This window comes from Neolamprologus brichardi, chromosome 20 (genome assembly GCF_056152115.1).
Source record: "Neolamprologus brichardi isolate AB-2024 chromosome 20, ASM5615211v1, whole genome shotgun sequence".
Lineage (NCBI taxonomy): Eukaryota > Metazoa > Chordata > Actinopteri > Cichliformes > Cichlidae > Neolamprologus > Neolamprologus brichardi.
The window spans coordinates 7194299-7211860 of NC_142123.1; the positions used below are offsets into that span (position 1 = coordinate 7194299).

The window sequence follows — 17562 nt, forward strand, 5'->3', positions numbered from 1 at the left end:
CACAATTCACAATGTAATGTCACCATAGCAACAGATGGAGCTGATTCTGTCTATATTTTAAAAGTAAGGCTGCAGTCAGCAGCTGTTTTCTTTATTGTTACTTGGACATTTAGTATGGCAGTTGATTTGATGTACATCATGAGAGGTTGCCATCTGTTTAATGTGACACAGCAGAACATGAGATTGTCCCGTGAACACTTTAACTCCCATCTTTGCACCTCTTACTCTTATTTGCGTGGAAGAATTAAGACACTAGTTCAGGAAAGGAGGAGGAGTTAGATCAAATCCACTCTGTGTCACTGTCCTGTCTGTATTCTCTACCCCCTCCCCGCCAAACAAACTAAAACAACCCACTATAAATGTTGTGTAAAAAGTCATATTTCCTTTGTTTGCAGTGAATCAGACATTCTTCACCACGACAAGCAGTATGAACCTTTCTACTCATCATTCGTGGCACTCTCAGCACATTACATCACCACAGTATGTGGACAAAGTATGTGTATTTCATTTTCTCCTAAGAGTAATAGACAAATTACTGCCACTCACTAACAATGAGCCAAAATCTTTCAGTGAAAACTGTTTTGTTGCTAGATGTTATTTTTGTTCTTTTCTTTGTTTCCCCAGTACCAAGAAATCAATTGCTGTCAGTTGCTGCAGCGTGCAAAGTATTGATCGAATTCTCATTGCTGCGCTTGGAGAACCCTGATGAGGCATGTGCAGTTTCACAGGTAAGTGAGACAGTCAGCAGGGTGGGTGTAGTCAATTGTAATACATTAGTGTAGTCGTTTCTAGTTATCACTGATTTGCATTTTCTGGTGGTTTTCTGCTTTCTATTTGTATGGAATTATGTATTGAAATAAAAAAAATTATGCTGCAATTTGTTTTTCTTTAGAAACACCTGATCCTTTTAATAAAGGGACTGTGCACTGGCTGCAGCAGACTAGATCGCACAGAAATCATTACTTTCACTGCTATGATGAAATCTGCCAAGTTGCCTCAAACCGTCAAGACACTTTCAGATGGTAAGACTCCATAAAGGACAAAACTGAAAAATGCTTCACTGTCCTGGTAGACAACATGAATAAGTTATTTGGAGAAAACTGGAAATTCACTGCATTCACTGGAAGGATTTGGACATTTTTGGTCTATTAGTTTTCTATATACTATAATTATTCAATGAAGCTGTGAGTATTTATCAATGCCCGGGCTGTCCCAGAGGCCCTTTTGATTAACAGCCTTGACATGTGGTGAAACTCTTGTGCCATTTTTTTTCCATTTAATAGTGGAAGATCAGAAGGAGTTACCCAGTGCTGTGAACCCAGAGCTTCGACAAAAAGAAGTACAAATGAACTTCTTTAATCAGCTGACATCAGTTTTTAACCCTGACCTTACCACCATCTTGGCCTCTCCCTCAGCAGCACACATGCAGGCAAGTATTAATGACCCAGCTACTCTCTCGATTGCTATTAGCAGAAGTTACTCAGCTTCTGCTTTTGTTCCCCTTTCCTTTTAAATTAATTTTGTTAGCTGCATTTAAAATAATATTCTGTCACTGTATTGTTGAAAATTATCTGTTGTAATCGTTGCATCTCTTGTTAATTACAGGCTGAAAGTGATTGCGATGAACAAAATACAGATCAAGCTGTTCAGACCAAAATGAAAAATGCCTTTGTGTCCCAGAATGTGTCAAGCTTACAGGAACTAGGTAAGTAGTTGTTCCAAGAGACTGGAGCTTTGACACTACTATATACAGGTCAGGGTTTAAAAGTTTTATCACAGCTGTTGAAAGATGGGAGACTAAAAATCTTGTTGTTGTTGTTGTTGTTGTTTTTTTTTTAAAAAAAATCTGTTTAGTAAATGTCACCATTAAGTCACACTATGATGAATATACTTGAATAATTGATTTTCCATACAGGCGTGTATATATACATTGTGAGTGGCTGTAATCCAGAATTGAGTTTGTTCTGTTTCCCCACACATCCATGTGGAAAATTTACATTTTTTCCCCTATTGATTCAAAATGTCAGATGGTCCCTTGTTTACTTTTCACTTTTGAAAGCACGCTGGAGCTCTAAATTATACGTAACCTTGTAAAAGCACTTTTTCCTTTACAAATTGCAATGAAAATTTAGTTTCTTTAGTAATCCTGCCATTAATTAATTTAAAATGAAACTTAATGAGTTATTATTTGATTAAATGTTTTGATTTAATGTAATTTTTCCAGGTGGGTCTGAGAAGTTGTTACGAGTGTGCCTCAACCTGCCCTACTTCCTACGCTACATCAACCGCTTCCAGGATGCTGTATCAGCCAACTCATTCTTTATCATGCCAGCCACAGTGGCTGATGCCACTGCTGTTCGCAACGGGTATTCTTTTTTTTTTTTTTAAAATCTACTGGGCTAATAAGAAATTGTGTTTAATTTTGGCATCTGGCCATTTCACCACTGGCCCCAACATTAAGTTGTTATCCTGTACTTAAAATACATAGATTTCACTCACTGGTGATAGATGTGACCATGGCTTTGGACACACTTTCCTTGCCTGTACTGGAGCCCTTGACACCAGGACGACTACTGGATATGACTGTGCTGGCTCTAAGCTGTCTCTATGCTGGTAGGTGGTTACATTTTTGGTTAAAAGAAAACATACCAAGTGATTCAGGCTGCTATAACATTCAAAAACCAAACTAAGGGAAAAAAATACATCTACAATGCGTTTTTACTTGTTTAGGTGTAAGTGTGGCCACTTGCATGGCCATTCTACAGGTGGGTAGTGGCTTGCAACTTCGCTCTGCCTCCACTGGTACCAAAGAAGAGGACTATGAAAATGATGCAGCCACAATTGTCCAGAAATGTGTAAGTATTATAACTAATCACTTTTAAAAAGTCTTTAATTACTGTCTTACTAACATGTATATTTTAACAAGATATAGATAGATTTAAAAAGATGACATATATTTGTCTTCACAACAGCTGGAGATTTATGAAATGATTGGACAAGCCATCAGCAACTCTCGCAGAGCTGGAGGAGAGGTGAGTACCAATTTTGATTGATATATTGCGCAAATAGAAGAATAAATATATATTTATAATTGACAGTCCTAGACTGTCAGTTATAAGTTAAGTATTATGACTGATATTTTTAAAATTCTCTCTTCTCTGTTCTGCAGCATTATCAGAACTTCCAACTTCTTGGAGCCTGGTGCCTCTTAAACAGCCTGTACCTGATTCTTAACCTGAGCCCGACAGCGTTGGCAGATAAAGGAAAAGAGAAGGATCCCCTGGCTGCTTTGCGTGTCCGTGATATTGCAAGTCGCACCAAGGATGGCGCAGGGTCACCTAAACTTGGTCCTGGCAAAGGGTATTTTTAAATCTTAATAAAGACAGTTTTAGTTCAGTAGGTATGCTTATGCATCAAAGGTCATTTGTGTGCATTAATGTTTTGCCTTTTTCTGTTTTGATCTTTTTTGTTTTCCCTCTCAAGACACCAAGGCTTTGGGGTTTTGTCTGTTATCCTGGCCAACCATGCAATCAAACTTTTGACTTCACTTTTCCAGGATCTGCAGGTTGAAGCTCTGCACAGAGTAAGTGAAGCAACAAAAAAACGTGGCTGCATTAAAACAAAACTGCCATTGTAGCCATACTGTACTTGCCACCGCTATCGCTGGTTTCAGATGTCACAATCTTTTGTAGGTTTAAACCCTCTACTGTAAAATTGAATTAAATACTAATGTAGCTCGTCACATTCAAGCCTTCATCTCTTGTTTGAGGAACCAAAAGATTTTTTTTTTTAATTACAGTACCTCAGTTAAATCTTCATGGCTTTATATTTAGTATAAGTTCCTTGTTGTTTTACAAGATTGCATGTTTATTTAAAATTAGACGTACAGATTTGAAAGTTGTTTTTTTGTTTGTTTGTTTGTTTGGGTTTTTTTTTTTTTTTTTTTTTTTAGCATTTTCATTCTTTGTTACCCTTTCAGGGTAGGAAATTAATTCAATTAATAAAAAATTCAAAAGCATCCAAGTATGCTTCAGTAATTACTGAAAGTATTTTGTGTTCCTTAAAAGCCGTTTCCCCCCTTCTGCCAAATCTAAAGGGTTGGGCAAGTGATGGACCACCAGCTGAGCTCAACATCATGGCACAGAGCACTTCCAGCCAGAGGGTTCAAAGACTCATTGACTCTGTTCCCTTGACAAATCTGCTCTTCACACTTCTCTCCACCTCCTACAAAAAGGTGCTGTCAGTTGTATTTGTAATTTGCATTTGTAGTTATGCTGTTTTATTGATTTGAACATTAATTGTGATATTGTGATACAAAAGAATCAAGCAACAGATTTTGTCTGGTGCATTTTTATCTTTGTAGTTTATCCTTTTTTTCCCTTGCAAAATTAGTGGATGTCTAGATGATTATTTATTGAAACCAGCCATTTTCAAATGTAGGTATACTGCGGCTGACTTCTGGGGTTAATCCTGGAAACTTTCTGTGTCCCAACCAAACTTTTAAACTTTGACTTTGATTTCATTTATCTGCTGTTAGGCTTGTGTTCTCCAGCGCCAGAGAAAGGGCTCAGTCAGCAGTGATGCCAGTGCTTCTACAGATTCAAACACCTACTATGAGGATGATTTCAGCAGTACAGAGGAGGACAGCAGCCAGGGTATTTATTTTCTTTGGATTCAAACAATTGTTTGTTACATAAAGTATGCATTTACATAGCAGCTCAGTTATGCAAATAAAAAGACATACTGCTGTGTGCTGCAGACAGTTTTTTCTTAAATCCTGGGTTTAGGAATGCAGATGATACACTCAACAATTCAGACATTGTTATGCTACTCCTGGATTGATTAATAAAAAAGCAACAACTTAAAAAATACAGACATTCCACTGAAAAGCAGGGGATTACATTAGCATGACCATATGTACCTATATTGTAATTATGAAGCACTCTACTTTTGCAATTAATATATACAAAAATGCAATTTATTAAAATATATTGATAATTTAGGGTAAAACTTTCTTGCATTTATGGACAATTAAAACAAAGATGTTGTCATCTAGCTTTAAAGGTAAAGGGGGGACACATGAACTTACCATTTAAGGACTCAATTCAGTTTTAACGTAATGACCAAGAAGTGTTGTTTCATTCCTACAAGGTATGCTTCAGGTTTCTCTGCATCACAGTGGGGATTCAATTGGTGAAAGCAAAGTCACATATATTTTTACACATTTCCATTTGATCTCTGAGTTTCTGTCAGTGCTGAGCTGGATGAGATAACAAATGCAGTATTTTCAGTATTTGGGAAATTTTTTAAATTGGTATAATCGAAGGAGTGAAACAAGTGTGCTGTCAGTGATTAAGTCAGTGAGGTAATGACAGCAGTGCGAAGGGTAAACTCCTACATATGCTCACAGTGATGTGATTTTAAAAAATTTTGTCCATCACAATAATACCAGTGTAGTTGACAGTGTCTACTATTTCAGCAGAGAGAAGACAGGAGAAGACAAGTGCAGCTTGTGTCTCAGGTTAGCAGTTTTCTGTCCTCAGGTCAAAGACTTGGTGTCCGCTGTCCTAAATTCATTTTTGTTATTGTATGTCTCACAATTTAGACTCTGAGCCTTGATCCTAACGGCCTAGAAAATGATAAAGCCACAGATGAAGTCTTTGACAAAATACTCCCTGTTATCAGAGTTGCTCTGCCTTATAATTCATATGAACTAAATTAAACTTGTTTTATCAAAGAGGTTCATCTGTGGCTTGTTGTTTTAAAGAATAATACCAGTGGTGTTGATATGTGGGATATTATTTAAACTATTAACTACTGAAGCTTTCATTAAAACGAGTTAATTATCTGAATACTTACACTAACAGTTACTGACATAAGTCATAAAACATTTCTCAGTGATTTATTTTAAGAGCTTTACCTCTATTACTTTATCATCCTTTTGTCTTCCAGTTTCTGCCTCTTTCCTTTTTCAACAGCGACTCCAAAGAAAGAAGTTTGTTATAAGATAGCTGCTAATAGTAATGCTTTAAAAGTATAACATTTATTGCTGGCCTAATGACTTTTCAGGTCGTGGTTGAAATTAAAATGAAAAAATTTTCAGTATGGTAGAAAATTATTTTTGAAATTGGCTGTGATACTACAAAATGATAAAATCCATTTCCCCCCCCACTCTTGAATCTATTTTAACACAAATGAGGATAAAATTGTTAGAAAACTTAAAAAAAAAAACAAGTGAAAAACTCTTGATGCAAAAATAATGAAGACCCACATCAAAGCAGTGGTATCATTCTTAAATACAATAAATTCAAGTTGTGCTTAATGAGCTTAAACACGCAATGCTACATCTTGCTGTCACCTGAAAAGTTAATTTTTGTATGTTGCATGCAGATGTGAATATCAAATTATTGTGATATTCTTTTGAAACACTAAAGTTGTCTTGTTTTTGTATTTGAAAACTTTCAGTGTAGTTGAGTGATATCACCCTTTTAAAGAATATGAATGTTTTGTGCATGGTAAGTGCACAGAGCACAATGAATCAATGAAATTTGTGGCTATAAATTTAAAAACGTTATGGGGAAGGATCCAGAGCTAATATAGATGGTACACCCATGTAAACTAAACAAGGCAGTACCATCTCTCTAGATTGGTGCTATTAATTTGTCTCCTAGCTAGAGCTGGTTGGTGTCAGACACCTATTAGTGTTCACTGAAACCAGCCAGGTCAATGCAGCTCTGTTAGGATTTTTTTTTTTTCTCCATATCTAAGCAGATGATTTTTACAAAGATGAATGCGTCTTATTCTATTCATGAACTAATTTTTTCCTCCAAGGCAGCGTCTAGGAGAGACTGGTCAAATTTGTAATTTGTTTTGTTAACTTAAATGCACATTCTCCAAAAAGTTGATTCTGTTCATCTGGACGTAGCGTTTTGTGGGAGAAACGTTTCGTCACTCATCCAAGTGACTTCTTCAGTCTCAGCTGACTGCAGGTTTCCCCAATCTTATAAACAGTACATTTGCATAATGACTGAAACCAGCCCACTGAAGGAACAATGGGCTGGGAGGTCATGTCCTTAATCATAATTATGCAAATTCTCATGACCATTGATCAACAACCACTGACCAAAACCCACTGATCAAAGACCACTGATTAATGGCCATGAGTACCGTTCACAGATAGTTGGGGAATGGCTGCAATCACAGCATTGTAAGATGGCGAAAGATGTACCCTTAGGCCCCCTCCTCGATTCAGAGATGGTCTTTCCCTTTTCACGTAAATGGCCTCCTTGACTCCACGCTCAAACCAGCGTTCCTCCCTGTCCAGTATGTGTACATCCTCATCATTGAAAGAGTGTCCACTGGCCTGTAGGTGTAAATAGACTACAGAGTCCTGGCCTGACGAGGTAGCTCTTCTGTGTTGTGCCATCCGCTTCGCCAGAGGTTGTTTGGTTCCACGGATGTATAAATCCTGGCAATCCTCCTGGCACTTAACAGCGTACACTATGTTACTCTTTGTGTCGGGGGACCCGATCCTTGGGGTGGACCAGTTTTTGGCGCAGCGTGTTTTGGGGTTTGAAAGCCACAGAGACCTGGTGTTTAGAAAAAATGCGTCTCAACTGCTCCGATAGTCCTGACGCATACGGGATCACTACAGGTTTTCGTTTGGGCAGCGGTTGTCCTTCTCCCCTGGATTGGCTGGAGCTTTCTTTAGGTGCCTTTCCAGCTTTGACAAACGTCCAGCTGGGATAACCACATTTACTCAGATGTGATGTTCTTCTGCCTCCCTGGCCGCTGTGTTTGTGGGGATGGTGTTCGCTCTGTGTTGTAGCGTCCTAATGACACCCAGTTTGTGCTCCAGTGGATGATGAGAGTCAAACTTTAAATACTGATCCGTATGTGTAGGTTTACGGTAAACGTCAGCTTTTAGATGTCCCCCATTCCTGATGGAAATCTCACAGTCTAAGAAGGCTAACCTGCCACTTTTCATATCCTCCCTGGTGAATTTGATGTGTCGGTCCACCGAGTTAATGTGATCCGTGAAATGTGGTACGTCCTGAGATAGGGCTGCACGATTTTGCATAAAATGAGAATCATGATTTTTTTGGCTTAGAATTGAGATCACGATTCTCTCACGATTTTCTTTTCCAGTATAAATATTTATTGCACTTATTAACTGCACATCAACTTCGTAACAGTTGAGACTGAACATAAAAACAATAAATAAACATAAAAACAACAAATGTCTCACGTTTTGTGGTTGCCGCAAAACGTTGTACTGCTTGAAATTCCGTCTCCACGTTGTTCGACACTGCGTGTATAGAGCAGGTAGTGCAACAATAGAAAAATAGTTGCGGGACGGCACTGTGTAGCGTTTGTCTAGGGTGTTGATCATTTTCCTAAATCCCTCGTTTTGCACAGTGTTGATGGGAGCCATATCTTTGGTCAGGTGATAAGTAATAGCCTCCGTAATTTCTTTGTGCCTGCGGGAGTTCGACGGGTATAGGGAAGCGCTGTATAAGGTTCCCGTTATTGATGTTTGGGTGGTTGACCGGGACGGATTTTCTCCTGTCACTTTCTTGTCATCCCTGACGTGCTCTGTTGTTTTTTCCCTGCCAATTTTAGCATCACAATACAATCGTCATAGTCTTTTTTTTTTTTTTTTTTTATAAATCGTTGTCATTTGGAAATGAGATCGCACATAAGTATGAATCGAGATCGCGATTTTCTAACGATTAATTGTGCAGACCTATCCTGAGATTTGATTTTCACCCAGGTGTCATCCACATATCTGAACCAATGGCTTGGTGGTGTTCCAGGGTAGGATAGCAAAGCCCTCTTTTCCACTTCTTCCATGTACAAATTGGCCACGATGGGTGAAACTGGGGAGCCCATGGCACACCCATGTTTCTGCCTGTAGAACTGACCCTTGTATGTGAAGTAGGTGGAATGAAGACACAGTTCCAAAAGCAAACACACTTGGTCGATGCTGAGAGTGGTCCTGTTGCTGAGGTTGGTGTCATCCTGTAATCTCTTATGGACTACCTCCAACGCTTCCGTGACTGGGATGCAAGTGAAGAGAGATGTAACGTCGTATGAGACCATGGTTTCATCTGCCTCCATAATGACATCTCTCACCTTCTCAACAAAATCCAGTGTGTTCTGGATGTGGTGTTCAGAGCTGCCCACCAGTGGGTTGAGGATCGAAGCCAGAAACTTGGAGATGTTATAGGTGACTGAGTTGATCGTGCAGACAATCGGTCTTAAAGGTGCACCCTGTTTATTAGGGGTGCAACGATACAACAAAATTCACGGTTCGGTTCGGTTCGATACTTTGGTGTCACGGTTCGATATTTTTTCGATACAAAAAAAATGTTCATGCCTTTTTATTAATTTGTCATTTATTAAATTTTCACGGCACATTCTGCACCACATCTCTGTGCGTTCATCATTTGTTTGAAGCCAGCTCACCTCCTGCAACCACTTTTCCGAGAATACGTGCTTCTTTTGTGGTTCGGACTCCTTCTGACATTTCTTTGGAGGTGGAGGAACATCACAGTAATTGCTTAAAGGAGCTTCTTCGACATCTTTAAGAGTTCTAAACAAATGTCTGTCCTCTTCCTTAAAATCTTATGTACGCAAACACGCGTTGCAACTTCTTATCTTGTGCGGGTTTTTATTTTGACAGCGAATGCGCACCTGCGGACCACTTATGTGCAGCCCTGGTTATTTAGCTCGTCATATTGCAGCCACAGAAATTCTTTTGTCCATGAAACCATAAAGCTGCACTTTCTTTTTGCCTTATAGTCTGATTTGTCATAACCTTTCCGTTTTGTCACTTCTTCACCCTGACCTGTCTTATTTGGCTCAGCAGAACTAAAATATATATCCTGCTGCTTTTACACACGCACTAACATAACGCTCAGCGATTCTCTGCGCGATCAACCTCTCACATGTTTAAGCTGCAGGAGATTTCACTTGTCATGTTTGCATAGTAAGCTAACGATTGATAAGACGATGTCAGAGGAATTGGTGCGCAAATTATCATCACTCACCAATCAGTACTGTCGCTTTCTATACACAGTTCACGCGATTGCAAAGTGAAAGCAAAAAACAAGCGCAAATTCAAACGCGATTTCAGTATGTCACATATTGACAGTGGCCGATGCCAATGACATAATTACCCAGCTACATTTCCGAAAGAATGCAAAAGCATTGACATATATTTTTCCTTCCTACGATAGGCCGACGGGCAGGGCAGAGATAGATTTTGGTAGCCCGACTGGAAAAAAGCCCCAGGACGTCGGGCTAGCGATTTTGCGGCCCTGTATCTGATTGAGGAATCACTCATCTTTGGAAAAGAGAGTTTATTATGGAGAAATGTCTCTTTCCAAAATAAAAGCTATACTATACGCTTCTTCTGGGCTATATTCTCAGCAGCATATTAAACATATCAGGTCCCCATAAGGAGAATCATGTGCTAACGGCTGTCTAAATGACTCGGGTAAAGTTTGTAGCATGCGTGCTTGTTTTTGTCTGCTTCCACTTGTCTTTGCACTAGGATGATGTCAGAGTAAATGTGCAGTCATATTGGTTGTGTTCCCACTAGTGCTGTCAGCATTAATCTGAAATGACGTTAAGGTCACAACACGGCAAATCTCCGTTAACGAGCTACCGCGGATCGCCTCATGAGTGGGGCTGGAAGACGTCAACACATTAACGAGCTAACTGCGCTAACACACTAGTTCCCACCAATTAAGCATTGCTGGCACATCCAACATACTGTTTTACTTTTGTCCATGACGTGCTTACCTTCAGGGTCATACGTCACATGAAAACCAAAATAGTTCCAAACGCCAGATCTGAATGAGGGTGGGGGAGGTTCAATTTGCCATGTTGCAACGAGCTTAACTTCTGTCTAGCTAGCTTGCCCTGCGCTCAGTGAATCTGTGTTCGACTACTCCGCCTAGGCTGCACTGTCGAGCGCAGATCCACTGAGCGCTCAACACAGACAGCATCGTCAGAAGGAAAGTTGATAAAATAAATTAAAAATGTTGTATCGTTCGATACATATGCGTACCGAACCGAAAGCACTGTATCGAACGGTTCGATATCGATACGAGTATCGTTGCACCCCTACTGTTTATGTATTCTGAAGAAGTTACTTGGATGAGTGACGAAACGTTTCTCCCACAAAACGCTACGTCCAGATGAACAGAATCAACTTTTTGGAGATTTACTTCCCTGGATGATTGAGAATGCATCAAGACGTTAAACGCACATTGACAAAGTGGAATGAAAACCCAGTGGGGACTATTAGGAGCAATGCCATGCCTATTCTGAACCTGAGTGGAACCTTGTGACATCTGTTAGTTGTGGTTTGTCCTTGACAAGCATGCTGTATCAATAAATAAGAGCCACGAACTTGACAGCAGTGCACTTAAAAAAAGATTGATTGCATTTGTCATCAACAGATCACATCTGTTTACATATCCTACAAGGAATAACATAGCTGTCACCTGAGTTAAATCAGATGGCGAGTAAGGAAGCCATAGAGACTCTAACTTTCTTTGTGGTTAAGCTGAAAGCGTTGGACTGAAACTATTATCAATAGGTCTTAAAAACCTGCTTTCAAAGAAATTACTCCTGTATCGTACTGCAGGCTGAGCACACAGAATCAAAATGCCTGTGAAACAATTTTTCAGTGTAGAAAATGTCATGGCTCAGCCGGTGAGGGAAGCGGTTGAGCTTGAGTTGGCGACCTATTAGAAACACAAGATTTAAATGAGTTTTTCCCCCTCATATTTAAATTCAATGTTTGTTATATGTGTGCTTGTTTTTCTAAATTCTTACTGTGAATTTTTATTGGTAGAATATGAATTTTTCAAGCTATCACTGTAAATGAATGTAAAGTATTATGTAGTTCTAGGCTGTGTGACAGTCAGTCTTATATTTTTGCACCAAAACATTTAAAGAGAAGTGTGCACATTTTATAGTTTATCATATTTTTGACCGACTGACATGTTGATTGTAGCAGTGTTTTCTGCAGAAGATGTAATAATGCATCCTCACGCTCTGTTCAGCACATTCAGATTCTAAGCAATCTGAGAATAACGTGTGCTTTATGTCCAGCTAATTCTAGCATTGTTTCTTATTTTTCCTAGAAACACACAAGAATGTATAAAATGTAAAAATTCTAATGCAGCACAACTTGGAGCTCATAATAATATAAGTTAATTTAAAGGAATGATTGTGGCTTTCCTCTCCACCATCTATGGTAGCTTACAAACTGCAGCATGTCTTTTGTTACTAGCAGATTTACTTCCACTTTGGATTGCACTTGTCTTATACAAAGATAAAAATATAAATCAATACAAATTAATATGTTCATGTATTCTCAGTGACAGCAATGAAAAGTGCATGTCTTTGAAGATAAATTGTGTAACATCCTTATGTAGATATTCATCAAGAGGAAATTGGTTATTGTTTGCTTCTTACTGCAGTCTTTGGATCCTGTTCACCACCTTCACTGTGTTGTACACTCACTGGCCACTTTATTAGTTACGTCTTGCTAGTAATAAGTTGAAAATTTCCTCATTGTTTGTGACATGGAAACAGCAACTTGCTAAAAATTTTAGTCCATATTGACATGGCATCATATAATTCCACATAACTTTTTCATGCCTGGCTACACATGTTTTACTGCTTCTTTGCAGGGTAGTAATTTTTTGTTTGTTTGTTTTTAAAGCAACTGGCAAACAACATGACATTGTTGTCAGGCAGCATATTTTTAAGATCATGACAATTCCAAGTACACAGGGGCTCATAGTGTGGCTAAAAGAAGGCCATTATACCACCACAAAAGGACCAAATGGTCAATAAATACACTGCGAGCACACTAGCAAATTGGCCATGGGGAGAGGATGGTGTTAGTCAAGTTAACCTAAAGCAGTCAACCTCGGGGTAATACTGAAATGCGTTTTAAGTTCTACCGTGTGAGCGGTTGAAGTTTGTTTAAACAAATGGTAACTGATGGCCAGTGTCCAGTGAGTGTAGTTGCCATGAACTATTGTGAAGCTTTGTTTTCCCTTTATTGGTGACACCACTGCTACATCACAAATACTTTCATGAATGTGTGAGCATTTTACCTCAAGATGTTTATGTAAATAATTAACTGTTCTTTACAGATGATGACAGTGAACCTATCCTGGGGCTTTGGTTTGAAGAGACAATTTCACCAAGCAAGGACAAAGTGGCTCCTCCACCCCCTCCCCCTCCACCACCTTTGGAGACTTCTCCCAGACTGAAGAGCCCCAGCAAGCAAAATCCAAGCGAGAACGGCAACATTTTAGCTGGCCGTAAAGATCCCGAACTGGTGAAGACAACATATAGATTGTTGCTGTTACAATGCATACAATACTACTTCTTTTTTTTTTTCTTTTTTAACAGGGCTTATGACATTGTATCATCTCAAATCTTTGTTTCTGCAGTTCCTCAGCTTAGCATCCAGTATTCTGAATTTCATCACCACATCGATGCTAAAATCCAGGAACAACTTTATCCGTAACTACCTGAGTGTGTCTCTCACAGAACAACACATGGCTACGCTTGCCAGTATCATCAAAGATGTGGACAAAGATATCAAAGGTATGCTTAACAAAAAAAAAAACCCAAAACAAAAAAAAAAAAATGCAGTTATTCAAATATAAGAATGCTTACCTAAATTCATAATAATTTGCTTTGCAGCCCTGCAGACTTGAGTATTTTGAAACAGTGAACATCTATAGTTATGCGTTGTTGTTTCTTTTACCCCATAGGGTCTTCAGATGAAGTCTTTTCTTTAGCACTGTATCACTTCAACCACACCCTAGTGACCTCTGATCTTCCCTCCCCAGCATTGCAGGTAAGAGGTTTTGCATTGCTTTCGTTTCTTTGCCACTATATGGAAAAAATCTTTTAACAACTACTTTCTACAACAAACTTAAAATAGATTTTTTTATTATCTCAATTCTCATATTGTTTCTCTTAACTATTTGCAGAGCACCCTTCTACAGCAATTAGGTGTTGCACCCTTTTCGGAGGGTCCATGGCCTCTGTACATTCACCCTCAATCATTATCAGTGCTCTCCAGACTTCTCCTCATATGGCAGCACAAAGCTACTGTGCAGGGAGAACCGGATGTTCCTGAGTGTATGAAAGTTTGGGAAAGGTAGAAAAATTCAGTTTTTCTTATCTGAATATTTATTATTATGATCAAATTGGTTAAATGCCTTGATGCTGCAATCGAACTTAATTAGTATGGTTCTTGACATTTATGAAAAAAATGGTGGTGGCTTGATGGGGGGGACTTTTCTAAATATCCAATATTGTAGTCAATAACAATGGAATTATTGTTTGCAAAAACATCAGAGTTGTAGTCTAGCTTAGTCTTCCATACATTTCTCTTTAATCTGGATTTTTTTCCTTTTTGCTGCCTGTACTTTCTCAGATTTTTGGGAACCTTAAAGCAACACGCCATCCAGGGTTCTATTCATGGCGAAGATGACCTTAATGTGGAACACCTCCAGCTGCTGCTGCTCCTTTTCCACAATCTGTCAGAGCGTGGTCGTCGATCAGTCCTCACCTTAGTCACACAGGCCATCACAGAGGTGGCACAGAGCAGAGACTCCCAGCTGAAAGCTGTGCCCCTCAATTTGGCCCGCCTGTTGCTGGTTTTTGACTACCTGCTGCGCCACTACTCCAAGGCTCCTTTATACCTTTTTGAACAGGTTAATGCTTTCTTTCAAATTGTTATTTATATGGTAAATTGAACAATGAAGCTTTTTCTTTTTTCTTTTCTTTGTTACTTGATTTCCATTCATTAGGTAAAATGTCGTCCTGCAAGTGCATTAATTTGGGTTCAGAGTAACATAAAGATGTCGTTATGATTGTAATATAAGGCTAGTTTAGTATAAAACATACCAAGTCCTATACCTAGTAAATTTTTGCTAAACATTCTAATAATATGGTATTGTGTTTGGGACTCGATAACAGTGTTTACTCTGTGTGCTATAAATAGGTGCAGTACAACCTTCTTACCCCACCATCTACTGGGGCAAGTTCTGTTCAGGAAGGTGGAAAACGCAGCAACGTCCCACTTTACTATGGATTCAAAGAGGTGGAGGAGAACTGGGCTAAACACTGTTCGACAGGTAAACCCAAATAATTTTTTTAACTAAATTTTAGTTTAATCTGTTTGTCGTATATAAAAATTGAATTTTGTCTTTGGTTAAATGCAATCTTTTAGATTCGAATGTCCAGCCCAAGTTCTACTGCGTTCTGTCTCCTGAGGTGTCTGAAGATGATATCAGCAGACTAGATAGCAAGGTGAGGCATGGAATCTGTTTTATGTGGTCTTAAATTAATTTTTGACAATACAGTTTAAATGTGTCTTAAAACATGCTTTTTATTTTATTTTTTTGTATGTAAATACTAGGGGTGCAACAGTACTCGTATCGATATTGAACCGTTCAGTACAGTGCTTTTGGTTCAGTACGCATATGTATCGAACAATACAATTTTTTTTATTTATTTTATCAACTTTTCTTCTGACGATGCTCTCTGTGTTGAGAACTCAGTGAATCTGCATTCGACTACTCCGCCTAGGCTGCACTGTCGAGCGCAGATCCACTGAGTGCAGCGCAAGCTAGCAAGACAGAAGTTAAGCTCGTTGCAACATGGCAACTGCCTCAACGCTAGCCGAAATTGAACCTCCCCCACCCTCATTCAGATCTGGCGTTTAGAACTATTTTGGTTTTCATGTGAAGTATGACCCTGATGGTAAGTGCGTCATGGACAAAAGTCAAACAGTATGTCGGATGTGCCACGCAATGCTCAATTACATTGGTGGGAACTAGTGCATTAGCGCAGTTAGCTTGTTAACGTGTTGACGCTGTCCACCCCCACACGGGGCGATCCGCGGTAACTCGTTAATGGAGATTTGCCGCGTTATGGCGTTAATGTCATTTTAACGAGATTAACGCTCACAGCACTAGTGGTAACACAATGAATTTGACTGCACATTTGCGCCGACATCATCCTAGTGCAAAGACAAAAAACAAAAAGCACGCATGCTACAAACTTTACCCGAGTCATTTAGACAGCCTAAATAATTAAACACCTGATATGTTTAATATGCTGCTGAGAATATAGCCCAGAAGAAACGTATAGTATAGCTTTTATTTTGGAAAGAGCCATTTCTCTGTAATAAACTCTCTTTTGCAAAGATGAGTGATTCCTCAATCAGATTTATTTTTTTAATTATTTTGTTGTTTCTGCAACATTACATTTAAAAACTGTACTTTTGAGTTAAAATATATATTTATAATTTTAATAAATGACAAATTAAAAAAATTTTGTATCAAAAAAATGTCGAACCGTGACACCAAAGTATCGAACCGAACCGAACTGTGAATTTTGTGTATCGTTGCACCCCTAGTAAATACCAGAATTTCTGTTTTTATCACAATATTTTATCACAATATTAAAATTATTGCCATGCCTAACCGTTAAACATGTCCTCATAGGTCTTTCCAAAGCTTTTTAATGGAGCAGTGAAATATGATGAGCTGTATGTATGGCTCATCTCACTCCTGGCTGCAGGCTCTCAGTTTGACACAGCAAGAAGACAAGAGAACAAGTCCATCACTCCTATGGTGAGAGCACCAAATGAAGAAATATAACAGCTGAAATAAGCCCACTGAGCATATGGCTTTAGTGGTTTATCTAAAAGGCATTGAACACCCGCGTGCTGCAGGGCTTGTGTTTTGGTGCGTCTTTCTGGTTAACTTAGAAATTGATCTGCAAACAGAAACGTGATACAAAAACCCTTTCTATAATGATGCAGTCCTTTTTCTAATTGTTCACTGCTACTGTTGACTTCAGTGACTGGTTTAGTTGGTTCAGGTGATAGAGAAAATGCATATTACATTTTTAAAAATAGACCAATAAGAATAAAACAAAATAAACAGGAATAAGCCACATTGGAAATGTTTATCTGCAATTCTAGAGACAAATAAAATGATAAACACATGCTAACAATATTGGCCAAAAACAAAGTGAATATCATCACTGCAGTAAGGCAGGACCTATAATAAATGTTATTCTAAACTTCTATATTGTTGTGTAAGTAATTTGAAGAGCTGTGCTTCAGTTTCTGAAACATTAGAGACATGTATACATAATGATACTAGCTTAATGGCAGCAAACTGTTGGGCCCCATACAGGAGGCCTGCTCCCTTCAGTACTACTTCCTGATACTGTGGAGGATCCTTGGTGTTTTACCACCTTCCAAAGGCTTCATGGAGCAGCTAAAGACTGGCTGCAGTGACCCCAGTGAGAGCGACATCCTACACACACTGCGATGGTCATCACGTCTCCGCGTAGCTACGTATGTAAACTGGATCAAGGTCAGTTGATGCTTGAAAGTCCTACAAATGTATTATCAGTGTGATGGGTTTGTTGTTGTTGGTCAAAACTTAGAATAATGTACTTGATTAATTCATAGGGGGGGGGGGGGAGGTTGTC

General features: G+C 38.9%; 1 protein-coding gene across 12 annotated transcripts in view; it reads left to right on the plus strand.

Moving 5' to 3' along the window:
- Positions 1–17562, plus strand: part of ubr4 (ubiquitin protein ligase E3 component n-recognin 4) — a 54336-nt gene that overhangs the window by 2157 nt on the left and 34617 nt on the right. For 8 of the 12 annotated variants that reach the window (XM_035905503.2, XM_006785442.3, XM_006785448.3 and 5 more), the window contains exons 2-24: positions 396–493; positions 625–728; positions 893–1022; positions 1284–1429; positions 1606–1705; positions 2225–2366; positions 2489–2613; positions 2731–2855; positions 2973–3032; positions 3170–3360; positions 3484–3583; positions 4097–4234; positions 4538–4655; positions 5480–5521; positions 13185–13372; positions 13488–13644; positions 13815–13900; positions 14037–14206; positions 14486–14765; positions 15056–15188; positions 15284–15363; positions 16563–16691; positions 17262–17444. In XM_035905503.2, the coding sequence (XP_035761396.2) occupies positions 396–493; positions 625–728; positions 893–1022; positions 1284–1429; positions 1606–1705; positions 2225–2366; positions 2489–2613; positions 2731–2855; positions 2973–3032; positions 3170–3360; positions 3484–3583; positions 4097–4234; positions 4538–4655; positions 5480–5521; positions 13185–13372; positions 13488–13644; positions 13815–13900; positions 14037–14206; positions 14486–14765; positions 15056–15188; positions 15284–15363; positions 16563–16691; positions 17262–17444 (3025 nt within the window). The remainder of the gene's footprint in view (positions 1–395; positions 494–624; positions 729–892; positions 1023–1283; positions 1430–1605; positions 1706–2224; positions 2367–2488; positions 2614–2730; positions 2856–2972; positions 3033–3169; positions 3361–3483; positions 3584–4096; positions 4235–4537; positions 4656–5479; positions 5522–13184; positions 13373–13487; positions 13645–13814; positions 13901–14036; positions 14207–14485; positions 14766–15055; positions 15189–15283; positions 15364–16562; positions 16692–17261; positions 17445–17562) is intronic. The other 4 variants (XM_035905507.2, XM_035905510.2, XM_006785449.3 and 1 more) reach the window with 2 other exon arrangements.